This window comes from Perna viridis, chromosome 1 (genome assembly GCF_037379345.1).
Source record: "Perna viridis isolate PV_CMFRI_1.1 ecotype Kerala chromosome 1, ASM3737934v1, whole genome shotgun sequence".
Classification (NCBI taxonomy): domain Eukaryota; kingdom Metazoa; phylum Mollusca; class Bivalvia; order Mytilida; family Mytilidae; genus Perna; species Perna viridis.
The window spans coordinates 21,767,068-21,785,262 of record NC_142445.1 but is presented as its reverse complement, the minus strand read 5'-3'; the positions used below and the strand labels follow the sequence as shown (position 1 = coordinate 21,785,262).

At 35.4% G+C, this 18,195-nt stretch overlaps 2 protein-coding genes and 1 pseudogene across 8 annotated transcripts in view; 2 read left to right on the top strand and 1 right to left on the bottom strand.

Annotated features, from left to right (window-relative positions):
- Positions 1–706: 706 nt before the first annotated feature.
- Positions 707–4,171, top strand: LOC148627777 (uncharacterized). The gene is made up of 2 exons (XM_088578570.1): positions 707–846; positions 1,079–4,171. The coding sequence occupies exon 2, from the start codon at positions 1,336–1,338 to the stop codon at positions 4,042–4,044; it is 2,709 nt and encodes a 902-aa protein (XP_088434696.1). The 5' UTR covers positions 707–846; positions 1,079–1,335; the 3' UTR covers positions 4,045–4,171.
- A 1,676-nt stretch (positions 4,172–5,847) lies between these two features.
- The window catches only part of LOC148627775 (uncharacterized), a 63,245-nt gene continuing 50,897 nt past the window's right edge, over positions 5,848–18,195 (top strand). For 5 of the 7 annotated variants that reach the window (XR_015921515.1, XR_015921512.1, XM_088578553.1 and 2 more), the window contains exons 1-5: positions 8,216–8,336; positions 9,850–10,408; positions 10,945–11,012; positions 17,410–17,588; positions 17,750–18,025. Coding sequence is in view for 3 of the 7 variants with exons in the window: in XM_088578553.1 (XP_088434679.1) it covers positions 9,872–10,408; positions 10,945–11,012; positions 17,410–17,588; positions 17,750–18,025 (1,060 nt within the window). In the remaining 4 variants the exon portion in view is untranslated. Of the gene's footprint in view, positions 6,121–8,215; positions 8,337–9,849; positions 10,409–10,944; positions 11,013–17,409; positions 17,589–17,749; positions 18,026–18,195 lie in introns of those variants that run through there. The other 2 variants (XR_015921513.1, XR_015921514.1) reach the window with 2 other exon arrangements.
- Positions 15,489–16,696, bottom strand: LOC148627776 (uncharacterized; annotated as a pseudogene).

The window sequence follows — 18,195 nt, the reverse complement described above, 5'->3', positions numbered from 1 at the left end:
ATGAGTATATTTGATGTGTGACTAGTACATTTTGGCTTCTTAAGAATTAGTTTTCAAATAGACCAAATCAGAAAACATGATAGCTTTATTCACAATAACCGATTGAACTTGCTAGAAAAACACTGTTTAACATATTGCAAACAGTGGTGGATCCAGACACTTTGAAAAGGAGGAATGCCTACCGGGTTTCCTAAAAAAAGGGGGACTAGGACATTATTTGACATTATGTCAATTTTATACATGAAAATGATAAATTTTCAAATAAAAAAGAGGGGTGCCAACCCCCTGCACCCGCCCCCTGGGTACGCCACTGAGCAAAGCAGACGTGGATTCACGGGAGACGAATCCGACGTACGTCCCATCCTTAAATTAAGGAAAATGTTTCTTGGAAGGCTTCTTGATTTTTCACAAACTACATGCCCCAAAAATTTAACTGCTTGGTTACGCTCGACCTTAATTCTAATTACGCCCCATAAACTGAAATCCAGCATCCGCCCCTGAATTATTGTGCAATGTCTTAAATTATGTCATCTGATGGATTTATTGTTGAATGCAAATGTCCCTTGCGGGACCATGGTTGGATTATAATAAAATGAATTCATAACGAGAATGGATATGATGAATATGTCAAAGAGACAACAGTCCCATCGGGCTCAAGGCCATCCATGGGTCTTCAATGAACACGAGCAAACCCTCACTCCACAGGACTGAATATCACTCGAAACGGAAAATAGTACTACAGTGATCTCGAAATTCCAGATAACATTTATACCACAATTAACGTTGTTGATTTGTATGTGTATAATGAAGAAACAATAGTACACTCCTGATATCTACGTTATCGTCGTAAGCATTTAGTTAAAATATAGTAGAATTTCTTTAAAAGAATAATTAAGCAGGTTTAGTCACGGTAGACTTGTTAAAAGTATATACCCTAAGGATTATAATTATTGAAATCAATGGTAATTATATTATATTTACTTCCGTAATTACAACAAACACCATAAGATAACTTTATCTTTATTATTTAAAAATCTGCCTTTAGACATTGATCTGTATTTTTCTTTTTGTTCAACAGGTTACTGGTTATAAATTTAAAGACTATAAAAAGCCAGCAATACTGTCAATGTTTACTGAAGTCTATTGAACTGGAAAGGATAACGGGAATTTTAAAACTCTATTTTTAACTCATTGTAGCGTGTTACTCTCTCTTTGAAGGTTTTATTTGTACTTGGGATTTCAATGTGAACTCACATTTGGATGTATAAATATAAATACAAACATACCAAAGGTATACTATCTTAAATTTGTGTAGCATATGACAACACCTACACTATGTCGAACTTTCTTTCAATTTTGCTATTTTATTGTGCACTTGTGGTGAATGTTAGAGGCAAAAATAATGTCACAATCGATAAAAGCTTTAGTTCAGAATATGGAATGGATCAGTACTGTGTTATTTCGACTGTTGATCCGAAAATAGCTTCAAAGGTTGATAAAATAGCTAATGATGGTTCTAAAGTTATCTACATTTATTTCAACTTTAAAAATTTCACTGGACCCTTATTGGAAGAGGAGACGAGTCAGGTTTACCGACCTCTTTCGTGGGTATGGACCTTGGGGAGACATGGAAGAAGTCTACTTTTATTGAGACCGCAATATGAGGTGTTTTCATTGACATCTTTGAGTCTTGGTACAGAGATGCTTAACGTAGAACTGACTCAAAATCCGCATGATTGTTTGACGAGCAAAAATGCATCGTTTGTAGCCGACACTTTACGGACATTTCTTTTGTACAAGTTTAACTTGCCGAGTAAAAACTTGTCAGAAAGCGAAACACTGAAGGCCAATCAACATATTTGCAACTTACAAATAGTTCCTCGAAACAAAAAGGCATTATTTTACTATGAATGCTGTCATAAATCTTTAACCGGAAAAACTGTGTGTCAGGAGCTGAAATCAGATAAGTACTTGACAATTTTATTTTTGTGTATATTTGTTATGAACTTTTTCGCCATAATGTACAGCCCACTGTTGATTCCGTCAAAGCTTTATAGAAAAAAATACCAAACGACTGTGTATGAACATAAACTTCGAGAACCCGTTATTTTAACCGTGAAAAAGACATCGATCAAATCGAAAGAACAACGTAGTTTTCCAATGTCTTATTTTGATGAAATGCCAGAATTCAAACAGACAATTGAAAATATGGCTTCTAATGTCACATACAACATGACGGTTAACAAAATCCATATTGTTACGGAATCGGTGCGCCTTTTGGCGTCCAACTACGTTCCTGTTGGTTTATTTGAATCATTACGCTCATCTTTAATCGATTGCGAGATTCGTAAGAAACCTTCAATGAAAGACTGTTGTCATAGCAATGTCTTAGGACCATGTCGGCCATGTAATAGGATCATACCCTGGTACAAAATACTCAAAAAGCTAATGCACTTGGTCATGTATATATTTATAGGAAAAGTTTGGGTCGTACGCCTTCATTTCTTTTTTGAATACGAGGAAAATGATCGTTTACAAAGACAGGAAGCAGCAAGTCAGCGAAGCTTGTCTCTATCTTATAATGGTGATCTGACATGGTACCTGACACCGGTTCATGTGGTGTTTGTTGTATGTTATTGCATTTTCGTCGTTGATGTTCTTATATTTGGAATTATAAGTGCACAAGTGAAAGGGACGCTCAAAAGCGTAATGCGGAAATGCTTGCGTGACATGCGAGAGCTTTCAACACGAAGCGCTATCGGTTGGTCTGTGCAGATTTTACTTTTCCCTTTTAAACAATGTGGTGTTTTCGGGATAGTGTTTGCATGGCTGTATTACATAGCTGCAATACCAGTAGTCGTTGTAACATTGGCGTTTTATTGCCTACCGACTGTCAACATACTCGTAAGACTCTGCATTTACTTTGTTGCATACCTCGTGCCATATGGTCGAAATTGTCTAACCATCAGATGCGCAAAACGATTGCGGCAATTCTGGAACTATATTCACCGCATTTTCCGAATGGACATTCTAACTTCGCAAGAGTCAATGGAAAGACCTGAGAAAATATCGGTCAAGAATCGAATCCTGCAACTGGTGGTAATTATTGCATGCTTACTGACAATCATGTCGTTCGTCGTTCTATCTATGGAATGCATCCTGTTTCTCGTCGAAGTTCTGATGTACACACTAATTGGGATTATCATAAACGCGTCTCATACCCTGAAATACATATCATTGGTGTTTCTGCTCGGGTTCTATGCAAGAGACTGCTTCAGCACAGTAACACAAGAGTATTTGTCATTCAACAAATTCCTTAACGGTTATTTAGTTGACAAAATGAGGGAAAAAGTTGAAAAAATTACAAAAATTAACCATGAACTGCAACAAAACACCGCTTTTCAAGCAAGCTTAGATGACGTAGATGGTGATGATGACAAACCAATTTCTCTCTACATCAAGGATAAACGATTGAAGTGGCAAATCAAGAGACTTATCTTGTTTTTGGACAAGAACGACACGCCATATATTACATCCAAGTTTTTCTTTGATACCTGTTACTTAGAACAAGCTGGCGTTCCAGGACCTCTAGTCGGTAGCTTGTTGCGTGCGATGCGAAGATTCATTCTTATCTGCATTTTCTTATTTTTTGTGGTAATTGTAATTTTGTCATTTGGAGATGAATATGGAATATCTGCTACCAACCAGATGTTTGCAACACTAGCCGGTGGATTCTTGCCGTATATGCTGAGGTTTGTTTTATTTAAACAACCAGAACCAGTAACCGTCGACCCTAACAATCTAAGCTTTATAAGCAAGTTTCAGCGTAAAATAGAGGAACACATCCAATCATGGCTTATAGCTGATATACGAGTGGATTCGAGAAGTACGATAAATACTCACGACTCTCCCGCTGTTATTATGACGGACGATGTACATAAATCTAAAGAGACTGATATGATGCTTGAGGAGATCGACCCTACGATGAAAAACGACAAGACGGGAGAAGTCGACATTTTGATTTATGACAAATCTTTTGTGTAAGCTGTAAAACAGTTAATGTTGTTTACTCTACATGTCCAAACAAAACGATATTACATGTACCACTCGTGTTCAAATGTCACAAAAATATAAACAGGTATAATGTGAATAAAGTTCATTATAAAACACACTTTTTGCTATATAGTAAGGCATTGTTTGAAAGGAAGGTGAAATGAACGAAATGAAAGAATTCTTGGGTTAATAGCAATTGGATTGTACATAAAGAAGTAATTATATTGACACACTAACCGGTGCTTTGATTTTTTCAAATAACATTACAAAAAAAAATAGTAACCTGAATTGCCATTTAAAGCATAATGAAAATTTGCAATAATCTAAAGAATGCGGCAAAAGGGCACCACCAATAGATTTACTTGTACGCTTTTTTGTTTCAATGCAGGAAGTGCTTCAATCCATCCAAACCAACACCATACAAATTCATAGGGCGGATCTACGAGGTGGTAAAAAATGAGCAAATAAAAGCATTGGGCCCTCAGGAACCCCCATTCCAAATTCTTAAATACGCCAGTTATAATTCTGAACAAACTAGCTTAGATCAATAAAAGTTTTAAGTTTTATGGTTGACAACAGGGGCTTGCTGCCACTTTCAAATATGCAGCACCACTAATATATAACCATGAATGGTTAGTTATTAGTAGAATTGCATAAATTGATAGTGGGAGGAAGCCCCTGTGTGTTGGCGAAAAGTCCCCTGGCCATTGTCTAGCTAAAACAATTCACATTTACAATTTTTTGCCATCCTCAACTTTTGCACTAAATCTATAAATGAAATCGAGTGCGAGAAAATCGATTGCAAATACACTGTACATTTTCCGTCCACACACTTTGAAAGCGATTGCAATTGTTTCCTGATGAAGCGTGGAAAAAAAACTACACAAACCAAATTTTGGTACGTCACTTTAAATGTAGTTCAATGGCCTCCCTTTCATAAAAGTAATATTTTTTATATTTATTGGTTTATTTATGTTTTGACTTAAAATACCGCGTAAAAGCAAGCCAAGCAGAAAATGGCCTTAATTGTTCCATTATATTGACAAACTTGCGGTCCGAAACGAAGATATGCTTGATACAAAGTTTTGATGATGTTTTGAAAACCAAACAAAAAACAAAAAACAAAAAACAAAACAAAAGACAGGTAGTTCTTTCGGCAAAAGTTTTTTTTTGTTGATCGTTACATATTCATGCTAAGATGGTAAGAGGTATGTAGAAACTGGAATTTCATGTGTGAAAACCTTGAATAGTGAAACACGACCCTGATATGAATCTAAATGACAACCACATAGGAGTTCTGGGAGATCTATTTTTATTTTGCACGCAATCCATTCTAACTACTTAGAAACTTATGAATGTCTGTTCTATAGTTAGTATTCAATGACACTCGACATACCATTGACCGAGATTAATTTCTGTTACACAACAGCTTTTGTAAAATTTAAAGTACTTGTACATATACGCGTTTGTTATAACTTCAAGTCATCGTGTCCTTTTTTTCATTTTTAAATAATATTTTCTTTGCATTTATTTTTTCAGTTGCCGTTTTAGTTATCCTTGGATTTTATTTAAAGGTTTTAAACAAACTTGTGAGAAATGGTCGTGAAGAATGCCGAAGAATACTAGTATCCACAAGTAGACAATCATTTAGACTGTTAAATTTTTAAGTGGATTTAGAGACAATTATAAGCACTAAATCCTTCAAAATGTTGTATACCACGTTCAATTTAACTCATTCGCCCTAGTCATGTGTTTGAGTCCATAATTGCTCCATTTCAGGAGGGTGGTGCGTCGTACACAAAAGAAAAGATATCATGGTTGTTTGATAACCTCGCTCCGAACTTGTTACAAAAGCCACATTTATTATATTTATTTATATAAATATTTGTACAGGCTAATGTGGGCAACACTTAAAAGATGCAAGAACAATTGTCATAGTACAATATGATTGTTAAGTTTGAATTAGAATGACGCTAAGAGTTATGGCAAATTAATCTGGACTACCGATGTAGTATCGGTTTATTCTCGTATAAAACCAGTTACAAATGAAAAGACAAAACCAAAAAGGTAAGTTGCATTGTTTAGAAACGAAACAACATTTTCATTAATTTGAATTTCACTTGAACTGAAGAATATTTTTAACTAGTGTAGATAGATTTATGAATAAACATTTTCATTTGTTTAGTACCAGTCTATGGTACACTTTGAAACGTAGGGGTCTAGGCGAGGTTCCTCAAAAATGGGGGTGCCAGGACATTATTTGCCATTTTCTTTGTCAATTTTACATATATATATATATATATATATATATATATATATATATATACAAAGGTCTGGAAAATTCCCAACGATGTTAGAGCTGTCAAATTTGCGACGCAAATTTTTGGTCGTTCCCTCCGCGGGACTCGAACTCGTACCGCTGTGACATTTACGGCATCACCGCCTGCACTAAGTCCAACGCCCTAGACCACTCGGCCAGCTTTCGCTGGCCGGGTCATTCCCTCTCGTAGGATTAATCTAGGGCTGTAACTAAGTATACGATGTATGGTAGTACGGGACAGTTCATTTAGATATTATGTAGGATAGAGGATCAAATTAATGATGCATGTCACAACAAATCAATGTTATACAACGTCTCAGAATGTGACGACTCTGTTCGCTACACTGCTCAATCGGATCAAATTGATACATGCATCATTAATTTGATCCTCTACCCTACGTAATAACACCTAGATGAACTGTCCCGTACTACCATACATCGTGTACTAAGTTACAGCCCTAGATTAATCCTACGAGGAGGAATGACCCGCCCAGCGAAAGCTATATTTTATAGACTAGCTGGCCGAGTGGTCTAGGGTGCTGGACTTAGTGCAGGTGGTGTTGCCATAGATGTCACAGCGGTACGAGTTCGAGTCCCGCGGAGGGAACGACCAAAAATTTGCTTCGCAAATTTGACAGTTCTAACATCGTTGGGAATTTTTCAGAATCTTATATATATATATATATATATATATATATATATTTTAAGGTATTAGAGATCCAATCGACTGACTTTTTAAAAAAAAAACATAATAACCCCTATCTATGTGTTTTCATGCCGAGTACGGATGCAAAACCAATCTGCTCAGACTTTTGGAAGAGGATAAAAATCACTATTTGGCTGCCTGTCATATGAAATTTTAATTGATAAACTTCTCTCCCACAATCTTTCTTCATGTAGTTCAAACACTGTTTAAATGATATAAAAATAAAAAAAAACACTAGGAAATGTTGTAAGCAAGCAGTTCGGTTGGTATTTTAAAAGGGGAGTGTTAAGACTGAATGAAAGCAAGTGATCCATTACGCCTATCCAAGGAGTAAGAACCTCTTCTTTTGAAAAAAAAAAAAATCGCTGCATATGGACATTAGAACTTTTGCAACCTTGAGTCCGACCTATCACCGTCTTACTGCTTTTGTATTCTGTGCTTATATCCATTGCCTATATTTGTTTGCTTCAGACGCCTTTATGTTTTTCATGCATGTGCTTGCCGGGATATATGTTTTAATGTAATGACTATATTCATATTATTTGAATAGGAGATGCGGTACGATTGCCACCTTACGACAAGCAACGAACAACTAAACTTCCACGGGTCACCACACTGTCTTCAATGATGAGCAAAACATATACCATATTTAAAGCAAGCTGTAAAATGAAGTGAAACTATACATAAAAGACGAAAATCGACATAGGTCTTTAACCAGGGACTTTATATTACATCTAATATACACTCCCTGCAGCAGTGCTTTAACATGTTATTTGTAATATACAGTTTTCTATGTTCTCGTATAAACCTACGGTAACAGATGTAGATAAACCGGTCTACCAGTGGCGAATCCCCCCCCCAAAAAAATACAAAAAGGGGAGCCTAACCCAGGGCCCCATATATCTTCCTCAGAAACAGGTTAAAAACAATAAACTTTTGTTGATTATAAATATTATTGAACTGTGTCGCTTCCTGAGTATTTTTCAATATTTTAAATAAAAAACTACGTTAAACAAGTCAGTTTGGGCCCGCTTATGTATGTATACAATGAACCAAAAGTTCCTGTGTTTTTTTAGTAAAACTCAGGATTCGTCCCGTTAAAATTTCGACTGCCTTAAAACGAGCACTTGCAACGATGTTTTTGATTGGTTGCAACCTTGGTGGTTAATGTACACAAATATGGCGGATCTGACTGTGGAAAACCTATTTGAAGTCGAAAAGTAGGTTTAACCAACGTTTAATGGCCGATTGCCTTGTGTAAGTTTGCGAGTATGTTATATTTTATTTAAAGAATGGCACAAAATCGAGGTCGAGTAAAATTATCAATCATCCCCCGAATTCTTGATGTTGATGTCTTCATTTCCTGTAAAAATAATAATAACAATAATAATAAAATAAATAAAAAAAATAAATAATAAAACAACAACAACAACAAAAAAAAAAGATTTGACAGTGTGCAATAAAAAGTGGAAGTCGGGAAGTGAAATTTGATGTAATTGATTAATTATTCCATTGTAATTTTTATCTGACCGTGAATTGTATATATATTTTTGCATGTAAATTGTAAGCCTTAAAATCTGATGAAATAGGATGTAGAAGTCAGTCAACTGAGTACATATACAATTGTGCAACTGGTGTTCCAGCAGCCTATGTTTTTGTGCAATGTCACATCTGCCTAATTTTAAAAGTAGAGTTTGGCTCAATTTAAAGTACATTTCGTCATTTCATCAAATGCCAAGGAAAAGAAATGGTGAAGATGTATACTTTTAACTTTATTGAAGATATTAAAATAGATTTGTTAATAAAAAGTGGTGGTAAAAATTCTCAAAATACATTGGTCTTTAATTTGAAAAAAAAATGAGGAATTGAAATAATTCTTTTATTCACACCTACATACAATTTTGTTAGCATGCATGGAATCATCATATATTTCTCAAGTTGACAAGACAGGGTCATGGTTTAGTAAGCAATAAAAAAACAAACTGCAAAACGTCACTGTTTCATAGATTTGATGCAACTATGCACATGAAAGTACCATATCTTAACTTTAATTTGGTGATTTAATTATAAAATCCTTTGTCTGTAACACTATTGTAATTGGTGTGAAAGTCTTAACTAAACAGACACCCCATCCAGCTCTGTAAATTGTTTTAAATTAAATTTTGTGAAAAAAAAACTCTTAAGGTTTTCAACAATAAAATATAAAGCAAAGAGAAAAATAATCTACTGTAAAGTTCATGCATTATGAAAACCTAAATGAAACTAGTTAACCATTTAACTGTACATGCATGAGTATTGTTAATCTGATATATAGATGACTGTGTGATATTTCAACTATACTCAAATTTGCCGTTATACGTTTTTTTATTTTATTTATTTTTGCATTACATATCAGTTCCTTTAAAACGAACTTGCTATTTTATTCATGTTATTCTGTACTGCAATTCTCTTACAGTTATTTCTTGTTCTTACCTCAAAGATCAAGATAAATCCATATTTTTTTTTCTATGGAATGATTACAGGAAATCGTGACACAATCGCTTTTCAGTTGTGATATAATAGGGAACATCTCAAAATATCCATAGAAACAAGATGGCGACTTTACAGTATAATAATTTTTGAAAGAAACTGATAAGTAACGAAAAAATAAATACAAAAAAATGTAAAACAACTTCAGAAGGTGAATTTGAGTATACAATGAAATTACTGTTATAAGTAAAGTGTTGAGGAAAGTTGAAATTAATTCATTCTAGAACTGTATTTTTTGTAGGTCATAGGATTAGGCATCAAAGATGGGTCTACAAGACTTCATGTCTGTGTTTAGTAATTTAGATCCATCATGCAAAGGGTTTATAACTACTGATCAACTGCTAGAATTTTACCAATCCATTTACTACAGTACAGTATCCTTTGACCAAGTAAGTACAGCTGTTCAACAAGTATGTGGAAAAGAAGGACTGATTCCCAGGGAATACTTTGTTGCTGTTTTAGAGGAACTTGAACGCAGGCGTTCAATAGAGGAGCAAGCTTATTGGGACTTTCAGGCTTTAGACTACAGAGGAACTAACAGAATATCATTAAAAGATGCTTTGATGTTGTTTAGAGAGTTCCATGCTGACAGATTTTCACTTCACACATGGAACCAGTTTCTTGAATCCCGTGATGATCCTGATGATTTGGTATATTTTGATGAAATCAGGCCTTGGCTGTGTAATCAACCCTCTGGTGCACCTGCTTCATATGAGCAGGTAGCACATGAAGAGAAACAGCTACCAAAGAAGGAATCAAACCACCAAAGTGAAAGGCTAGAGAAACTAAAACAGATTCAGGTAACTAATTCTAAAACACATCATGGATAAACTTGCTTCCAACGATATTGTTGGCCTTTTTCAAAACTACCTCATCCCTTTTTGTTGGGAAAATATTGTGTAATTTTTTAAATTGGGAAATTTGGAATAACCGTGCAAAACCTTTAATTTATAGTTCAAAGAATTAATTTTATACTTTATGGAGGATATCAAGAAAAAGATAAGTCATAAAAAATTATTCATTGTAATTTTGAACAGAAACATCATATCCCAATCTTTGACTACCAATTGGGAAATAGTTAATCTTATTTGGGATTTTCTTTTCTTGGACATTTTTCGAAATTTTCAACGGCGGAAATAGCCCTATTTCGGAGTTCAATTTTTTTGCAAACAATATAACTGGCTGACCATTTTAATATGGGTGGAATGGAAATTCCTTAGTTCCAAGGGCTAATTTAATATCCAAATTGTGAAGCAAATTGTTATAAATACATGTTGCAACAAAAATTTGTTGAAAAATGTAGATGGTTCTTCAGTGTGATATGTTTTTACTGCAGGATGATCAAGAAGAGCTACAAGATTACATAGACAATATGCAGTACCATACACACAGAAGGAAGAACAAGTAGGTTCAATATTAAGCTCCTTGCAGCAATAGACATTTGGTCCTTCTTTTACTAATTACTGCAGACAGGTCATTTGAAATTTCTGACAGTATTGAAATAAAGTTTTGATTTCACAATCAGATAATACAGGTGTTGCTCTGGCTTCTAGAATTCAGCCATAAAAATCACCAGCTGGCAACTGTCCTCAAATTTTAAGAAATTGGAGCCAACATGGATGCCTAAAAGTGATCTTCTTTTTTTTAAATACATGTATGACAGTAAGTCTGCTGATGAGCTATTTTTGTCAATTCATCAAAATCACCTTCATTCATGACATACTTGTATCCAAGATTCACTCTTGATGCATGTATAAGGAAGGTTTTTTTAGCTCTAGACTTAGCCAGGATCTAAAACCATTAGTCACTTTTCATATTCAAACTAATAAAGTACTACAGAGGATGTAGAAAATAGTGTACATAGCCAAATTTGACAATACTCAGACATCTGAGGTATGAACTTTATAGGAAGAAGAAGATGGATTCCACTGAATTGCATACCAGATTATTGCATATTTCTGTTAACTGCATAGCAAAATTTCAAGTACCAAATCATTCCCCATCTCCAAAATGGTGCAAAAATTGACACTTTCTTGCCTTAACAATGTATTTTTAACAATTACTTAATTGAAAGGTGTAACTAATTCGGTGTGTTCATGTTCTCCAACATTTAATTTTTAGACTAAAACTACATCAATTAAGGTTAGGGATTATGGGGTCCTCAAAAGGTTTTGATAGTTTAAATTTACCTGTATTTTACCTTTTCCAATAAAAAATGTGGGATTATATTTTTTAATGATTTCATTGACTACAGACACAATAATAATGTAATATTTTTAATTTTTTTTCTGCTTTGCAAGAAGAAATTAGCATATTAAAACAATACATATTTAAAAAAAAAATAAATTCCTGTCTTTTCTAAGGTAATTATTTGAATTCTTCTTGAAATTGAAATAATTTAAAATTTGTTTAGGCAATACAATTTTATTAAAATTAATTACAATAGTCATCAAATATAATATATATATACCTGATTAATATTAATTACAAGTTATTAATCAACTGGTTTCAATTTTCATGATTCGTGGAATTTGTGTCATTATATTTTTTTTTAAAATTATTTATCTAATTGGGACAATTTTCAAGAAATCTAGTAAATGCATTCTTCATGGCTCACATGAAAGATTGAGCAAAACTCATTGATGCCTTGTAGTATGACAATGTATTTGTCTGTCAGTTTAGGTTCATTAAAAAGTGACAACTATGGCAAATGTAATGCTTGCAGTGAACTTTGTACCACTAATTTTGGCAGAGTCAGACTTGAGTTTAATGGTTTAATGTGATGTACCCACTAGTATTCTCCCTCCTTCTTGGAAAGAGCGAACAAACATACGACCGGCTCTTCAACCGACTCGAGACCGTTGGCCAGCAACAAGGACTACAACTTTCTGCACCGACTTCGAGACTGCTACTGGCAGCTCCGCACAGAGGGCTTTTCTCTCCGTGTCACTCAAGAGCTGTTTCTCCTACTATACTCAGTGTATTTGCTGGCAAACACAGAAACTTTGACTTGCAACAGCCTACAAAGAGAATGACGACCTGCGACTTTTGATGAGACGAACAGCCGTACTCCCACTTATCCCAACAGACCTGGTAAAGGATGTTTGGTTCAGCTCATTAGAAGACGCAGAAGGCATCAACATCGACACAACAGCTTTCACCGACAATGTAATTGAATACTGAATGGAGGGACAAGACAAAAGACTTAGAAGGATGGCACGCTGAAGAAACTCATTAGACACGTCCATCCAAACATTTACAAATTGATAGAATTGCTCCAAAAATTACAAGCAAATACATGAGCCAACCAGATACAGGTAGAAGCAGGCGCAACAGCAAGACCAATGCAGAAGAAATACCGAAACATCGACAACAGACTTGCCATCCTTAAAGACGTATTCCTCAACCAACAGATGACAGCTCAAGATTATGCAGACCAGGCATCCTTTTGTATAAGTATGGTAGTTTGGTGGTGATAAATTGTTTGAAATTGACTTTGTGCTATGCTTTCAATGTATCTCTGAAAGTGCTTCATGTTTTGTTAATTTTGCATTGTTTTTATCATATGTTACATGTGTATGCAATAACTGCGATATATTTGTAATTTGTAATACAATAATTATAATATATATTTGTCTTATTTCAATATAAAAAAAATAGAAAGTCAGAAACTAAACAAAAAACAACATTTCTGTGATCAAACAAGCAAAAAATTGAGAAAGTATTTTACTTAGTTAAAAAAGGTAGAATACAGGTGAATTTTAACTATCAAACCCTTTTCAGGACCCCACAATCCCTAATCTTAATTGATGTTGTTTTAGTCTAAAAATTAAATGTTAGAGAAACGTGAATAAACCAACTAAATCAACTTTTTGATATTATGTTTTTATAGTAAAATTAGTCAAAAAACCATATAACTTTATTTCGTTGTTTGTAATTACATTATGTTGATTTAATCAATACCCTAGATTTGTTTATATAGGAACAGGAAGATGTATAGGAGAAAAAGACAATTACACCATACCAAATTCAACATTCCTGATAACGGCATAATCCTGTTAATTGCATATTTTTTTCTGACAAATTGGGTATGCGATTAAGAGGAATCCACAGCACTCCAGATATACATGTCTTATTTTTATTGAGGAATTTATAGTGTTATACTCATATAGTCCCTAATTTTAAAACTTGTTGACCTTTGTCCTTTGTGGTCTTATCAAATTTTGCATTGTCATTTACTTTTTCCACAACACATAAAGATTCTTGTACATAAGATGGCTGTTTACAGTGTCTAAAGTGAATTTCAAATGTCAAATGCTGTTTGGAGCTGTTCACTCTTCAAAATTTACATACAAAATACATATACAATATATTGTAAACCAACTTATTTTATGAGTATATTTTTCTTTCACTTATCACAAAAAGATGAAAAGGTTGTGAAAAAAAATTGTAAATTGTCAGCAATTATTTATTATACCCCACACAATGAAGTTGGGAAGGGTATAATGTTTTTGACCCATCAGTCAGTCCATCTTAAGTTTTTCGGACATTTTTTAAGGTCTTTGCATCCTAGGATGTAATAACGTGTTTGGTGGAATGCATACACGACAGCCAAAGCTTCACCTTCAATAGGAGCATATCTACTTTATGCAGGATGTGTAAATCTACTGCCAATTAGGCATAGTTTCCACCCATCTTACTAGCACAGTTGCAGTACTTCTGCATCAACATAAATCCAATGCCATCTTTAGACCAATCTGTAGCCAAGCATGTCATATGCTCAGGATGAAACAGATGGACCCCTTCCTTCATCTCCTATATGATGACTATTTTTGACTGTTGAAATAATTTCTCTAGCTCATCTGTCCAATGGAATGTAGTAGAAGGTTTCAACAGAGCATGAAATGGTTTCATCTGTCTTGTCATAGCAAATGCATATGCTCCCTGGTTAATTAGCCCAAACCAAGGTCTTGCACCAGTGATATCAGTTGGTGTTGGGAAGTTGCTAATGGCATCAAGAAATTTGGAACTTGGTCGCATGTTAGTTGGGATAATTGTAAGCCCTGCAAAATCAACAATGCCTTGGGCAAATTGGAACTGAGTAATCCCATTGTGAGCACTCAGGTCCAGCCGTTCAAATGCTTGAAAGAATGCTGCTCCAGTGGAATTTGCCAACAAACATGTGTCATCCACACATTTCACATTATCTTTGAAATCTGATATAACAGCATCAAATTGTTGGTTGTAGGCATCTCCACTGGCCATAAATCCTTGTGGAGCCACTTTGTACCTGTAACGGCCCCACAGGGTAATAAATGTTGTGAAGTGGCGATCCTCTTCCCTAATAGGAACTGAGTGATATCCATTCCAGGCATCTGTGACGGTCTTTTTCATACCTTGAGTGACCCTGTCTGCAAGGTGTAAAGGGCTTGGAACATGATGGGTTTGGTGTACAGAGTGACCATTTAGTGGTTGCAAGTCTACAGTCCGCCTTGGTGTGCTATCAGCTTTGCTTGTTACCACCATCCTTGAACACCAAATTGTAGGTGTATTTTGACTGACTCTTTCCAGGACACCAATTTGATAATCCCTCTCCAGGTCAGCATAGACTTTATCCTGCCAGTGGATTGGTACCAGGGCTGGCTTGTGAACTGCGACTGGTTTGGCATTAAGATCAATATGGAGTTGGAGGGGCTCACACTCCATGAGGGGTAGAGGTTGATGTTCACAGACATTAAATGTTGTAGTACCATAGTAATCAAGGAGCCATTCTTTCAATGCATCCATATTATCCTCTGTGGCCTTTATACCTGGAGGTAAAGTTGTAGGAAGGGGAGGTGGTGTGGGTTGGCGTCGTGGGCGGGAGCTTGTAACTTCCTCTTAGTTCTCCATAGCAGCAGTAATGTTTGCAGGCACTCCCATTGTAACATTTGGGAAGTCTGCATGGATAATACCTAGAGAGATGAGTGCCTTCCTGCGAAGAAAGGCTCTTTCCATGGAATTAGAAACGTAACACAATGACCGTGTTGATTTGGCTGAGTTGGTACCATCTTTAATTGTAATGTTTACATCAACAGCTCCAATTACACCAAGGTCTTCTTTTATGGCCCCACACATAACAATCTTCACTGGGATTAGATCCCTTTCTTGTATTCCAAGGTTACTGGCTGTCTGTAAAGGTATGAGTTAAGTTTGGAAGTGTCCTACATAGGATGTCCAAAATATGTGTGGTCCCTAGGTAGAGGTGTCATGGTGACCGAAAGCATTGGGTGGGGTTTTGAGGATGAAGCTACCGACTGTTCATCAAAAACATGATGATCAAGACGTGCTGTTTTTTTGTGCTGTTCAGATGTGATGCACAGTTGCACGTAGACATACCCAACTCTGTCATGGTCTGTATCTTTAGGTGGTTCTCTAGGTTGTTCCTGATTGTGTAGTTGCTGACCTCTACCCTGGAGGCAGGCTCTTGAAGATGCATTACGGTGTCCCCAGGCCCCTCAGGTAGTGCACTTGCTACATGGCTTGGTATAATGACCTTTAACTTTGCATTTTACACATGTGAATGACCAGGCCTCACAACTCCTTGATCTAGCCTTGTGATCATTCCTCTGTCCATGAGCAGGACTACCACATGCCCAGCATTTTACTCCAAGTACTTGTGGTGGTCTATAGTTCTGACTTGTAGCAAAGGTGGCACCGGCTGAAATCCAAATGCACTCCTAGTAACTTTACCTTGTTCTTTCTGTGCAATAAATGATACAGTCTCTATCAATTTTTGTCTGACTTTGTCACCAAGCAGGTCAGACAATTCCTCTCACAAGGTTATCCTTGATGATCTCATCACTATAATCGAATGTATGGTTGCGTCCAGGTTCTTTACACAAAGCCTTGTATTGGCAGAGTGATGCCTGGCCTCTGAGACTGGCTAAAAATGTCCTTATGCTTGACCCAGGGGACTGTGCCATCCTATTCAATTTAATGCGTTGTACTAATGTACTCTCACCTTTGACAGCCAATCTTTTTATTGCATTAAGAAGATCTGCCTCTTTCATGCTGGCAACATCAACCTGAAAGTCACGCAAGGGATACAAGGGACAAAACAATGATTAGTTAGTATACAAGTTCACCATGAGTTACAGGTCAAATGTACGTTTTGTTCCGCTATGATGATATTTACTTTGGATTAACTAAAACTCAAAGAAATCTCAGTCTGGAGTTTGAAACTACCATTCCCATTCTGAGTAACAGAATTTAGTTAGAAGATAAAGGTCTAAAGCCTAAAAAACGCTCTTATTTCTTTTTTTTATCAAGGTCTCTCTACATATATTTCTCTTTTTTACTTGAGAAGCCAACATGGGGACACATGGGGTATGTGAGTGTGCTCAATAAGGTTCTTTAATGTTTTATTACAAGATTTTTGGCAAAAAAACTTAGTTATATGGCAAGCTTTATTGGTAAAGTCTTGTATTAATGATTTTATAATTGAGAAAATTGTCCAACTGGTACATGGTGTACATACTAATTCTGAGTTTGTTTTATGGTTGATATTTTACTGAAGTAATACTGTTATAGGTATAATGTCTATTGTGTGCAGGTTTCAAGCCAAGTAAAATCATAGTTGTGCTTAATTTTTATTTCCATTATTTAGCAAAGGCAGACAACAAATGAAATTTAAGGAACAAACAGAAGTCATCAGTTAAAAAAAAACAATGCTTAAATGCTCTCAAATTTAGATACTATTGATTACTGCTTACTGATACGATAAGTGTACATCACATTTACAATACTTTACCTGCTTCAGATGGGATAAGCAAGGATTAGAAGCCATGTTGTTTGATGATGGTTTGGAAGCAGATGAAGATGCCATGACAGCTAAATCAAAGGAAGCTGTTACCATGACAGACCTCAGTGAAGCTCTAAGTGAGAAATATGAGAAACTCAAGTCTAAGCTTTTGTGGGAAATGGCGAAAATGTCAGCAGGTAATGATTTTACAATTATGTTTACCACTGTTGATTTTGCTTTCCAGACTTTTAGTCTGAATATGTTTTTTTTTTAAGTTTTAACTAATTTTGTTTAATGAAATATTTAAGATAAAAATCCTCAGAATTAATTTGAAGGTTTTTGTGGTTATTTTTTTAAGCCATTGACAGTGATAGACAAGAAATTTTCCAGCAGCTTTGTCGCGAGGAAAAACAATACAGTAGAGAAGGGATTTTAGCAGACAGAATGGCAGGGATGGCTGGATCACGACTAGAACTTGTGGCTACCTTAACTGGACTGATGGGTGAAGTAAAGTCATATGATGCCAAAAGGAGAGAGCAGGTTTCTAAGACCAGAGAAAATCTTAGACAACAAGGCATGAGAGAGGCTGACATAAAAAAGAATATCCAGACTGAATATCAGGGAGTTATTAGTGGTGTGTATTTTTTTACTAAAATTATTTGGTGGTACCTTGTCTCTCTCTGTATTATTTCCAGTAAATTAAGTTTTTCACTTTTTTTGCAGTTTCTACTGTGCAAATGAATTTTCATATCTTGATATAACTTTAACTCAACAATTTTTTTCTTTTTAGTACTGCTGGACTTG

Coding starts and splice junctions, on each gene's coding strand:
- LOC148627777 (XM_088578570.1), top strand. CDS start 1,336: ATGTCGAACTTTCTTTCAATTTTGCTATTTTATTGTGCACTTGTGGTG.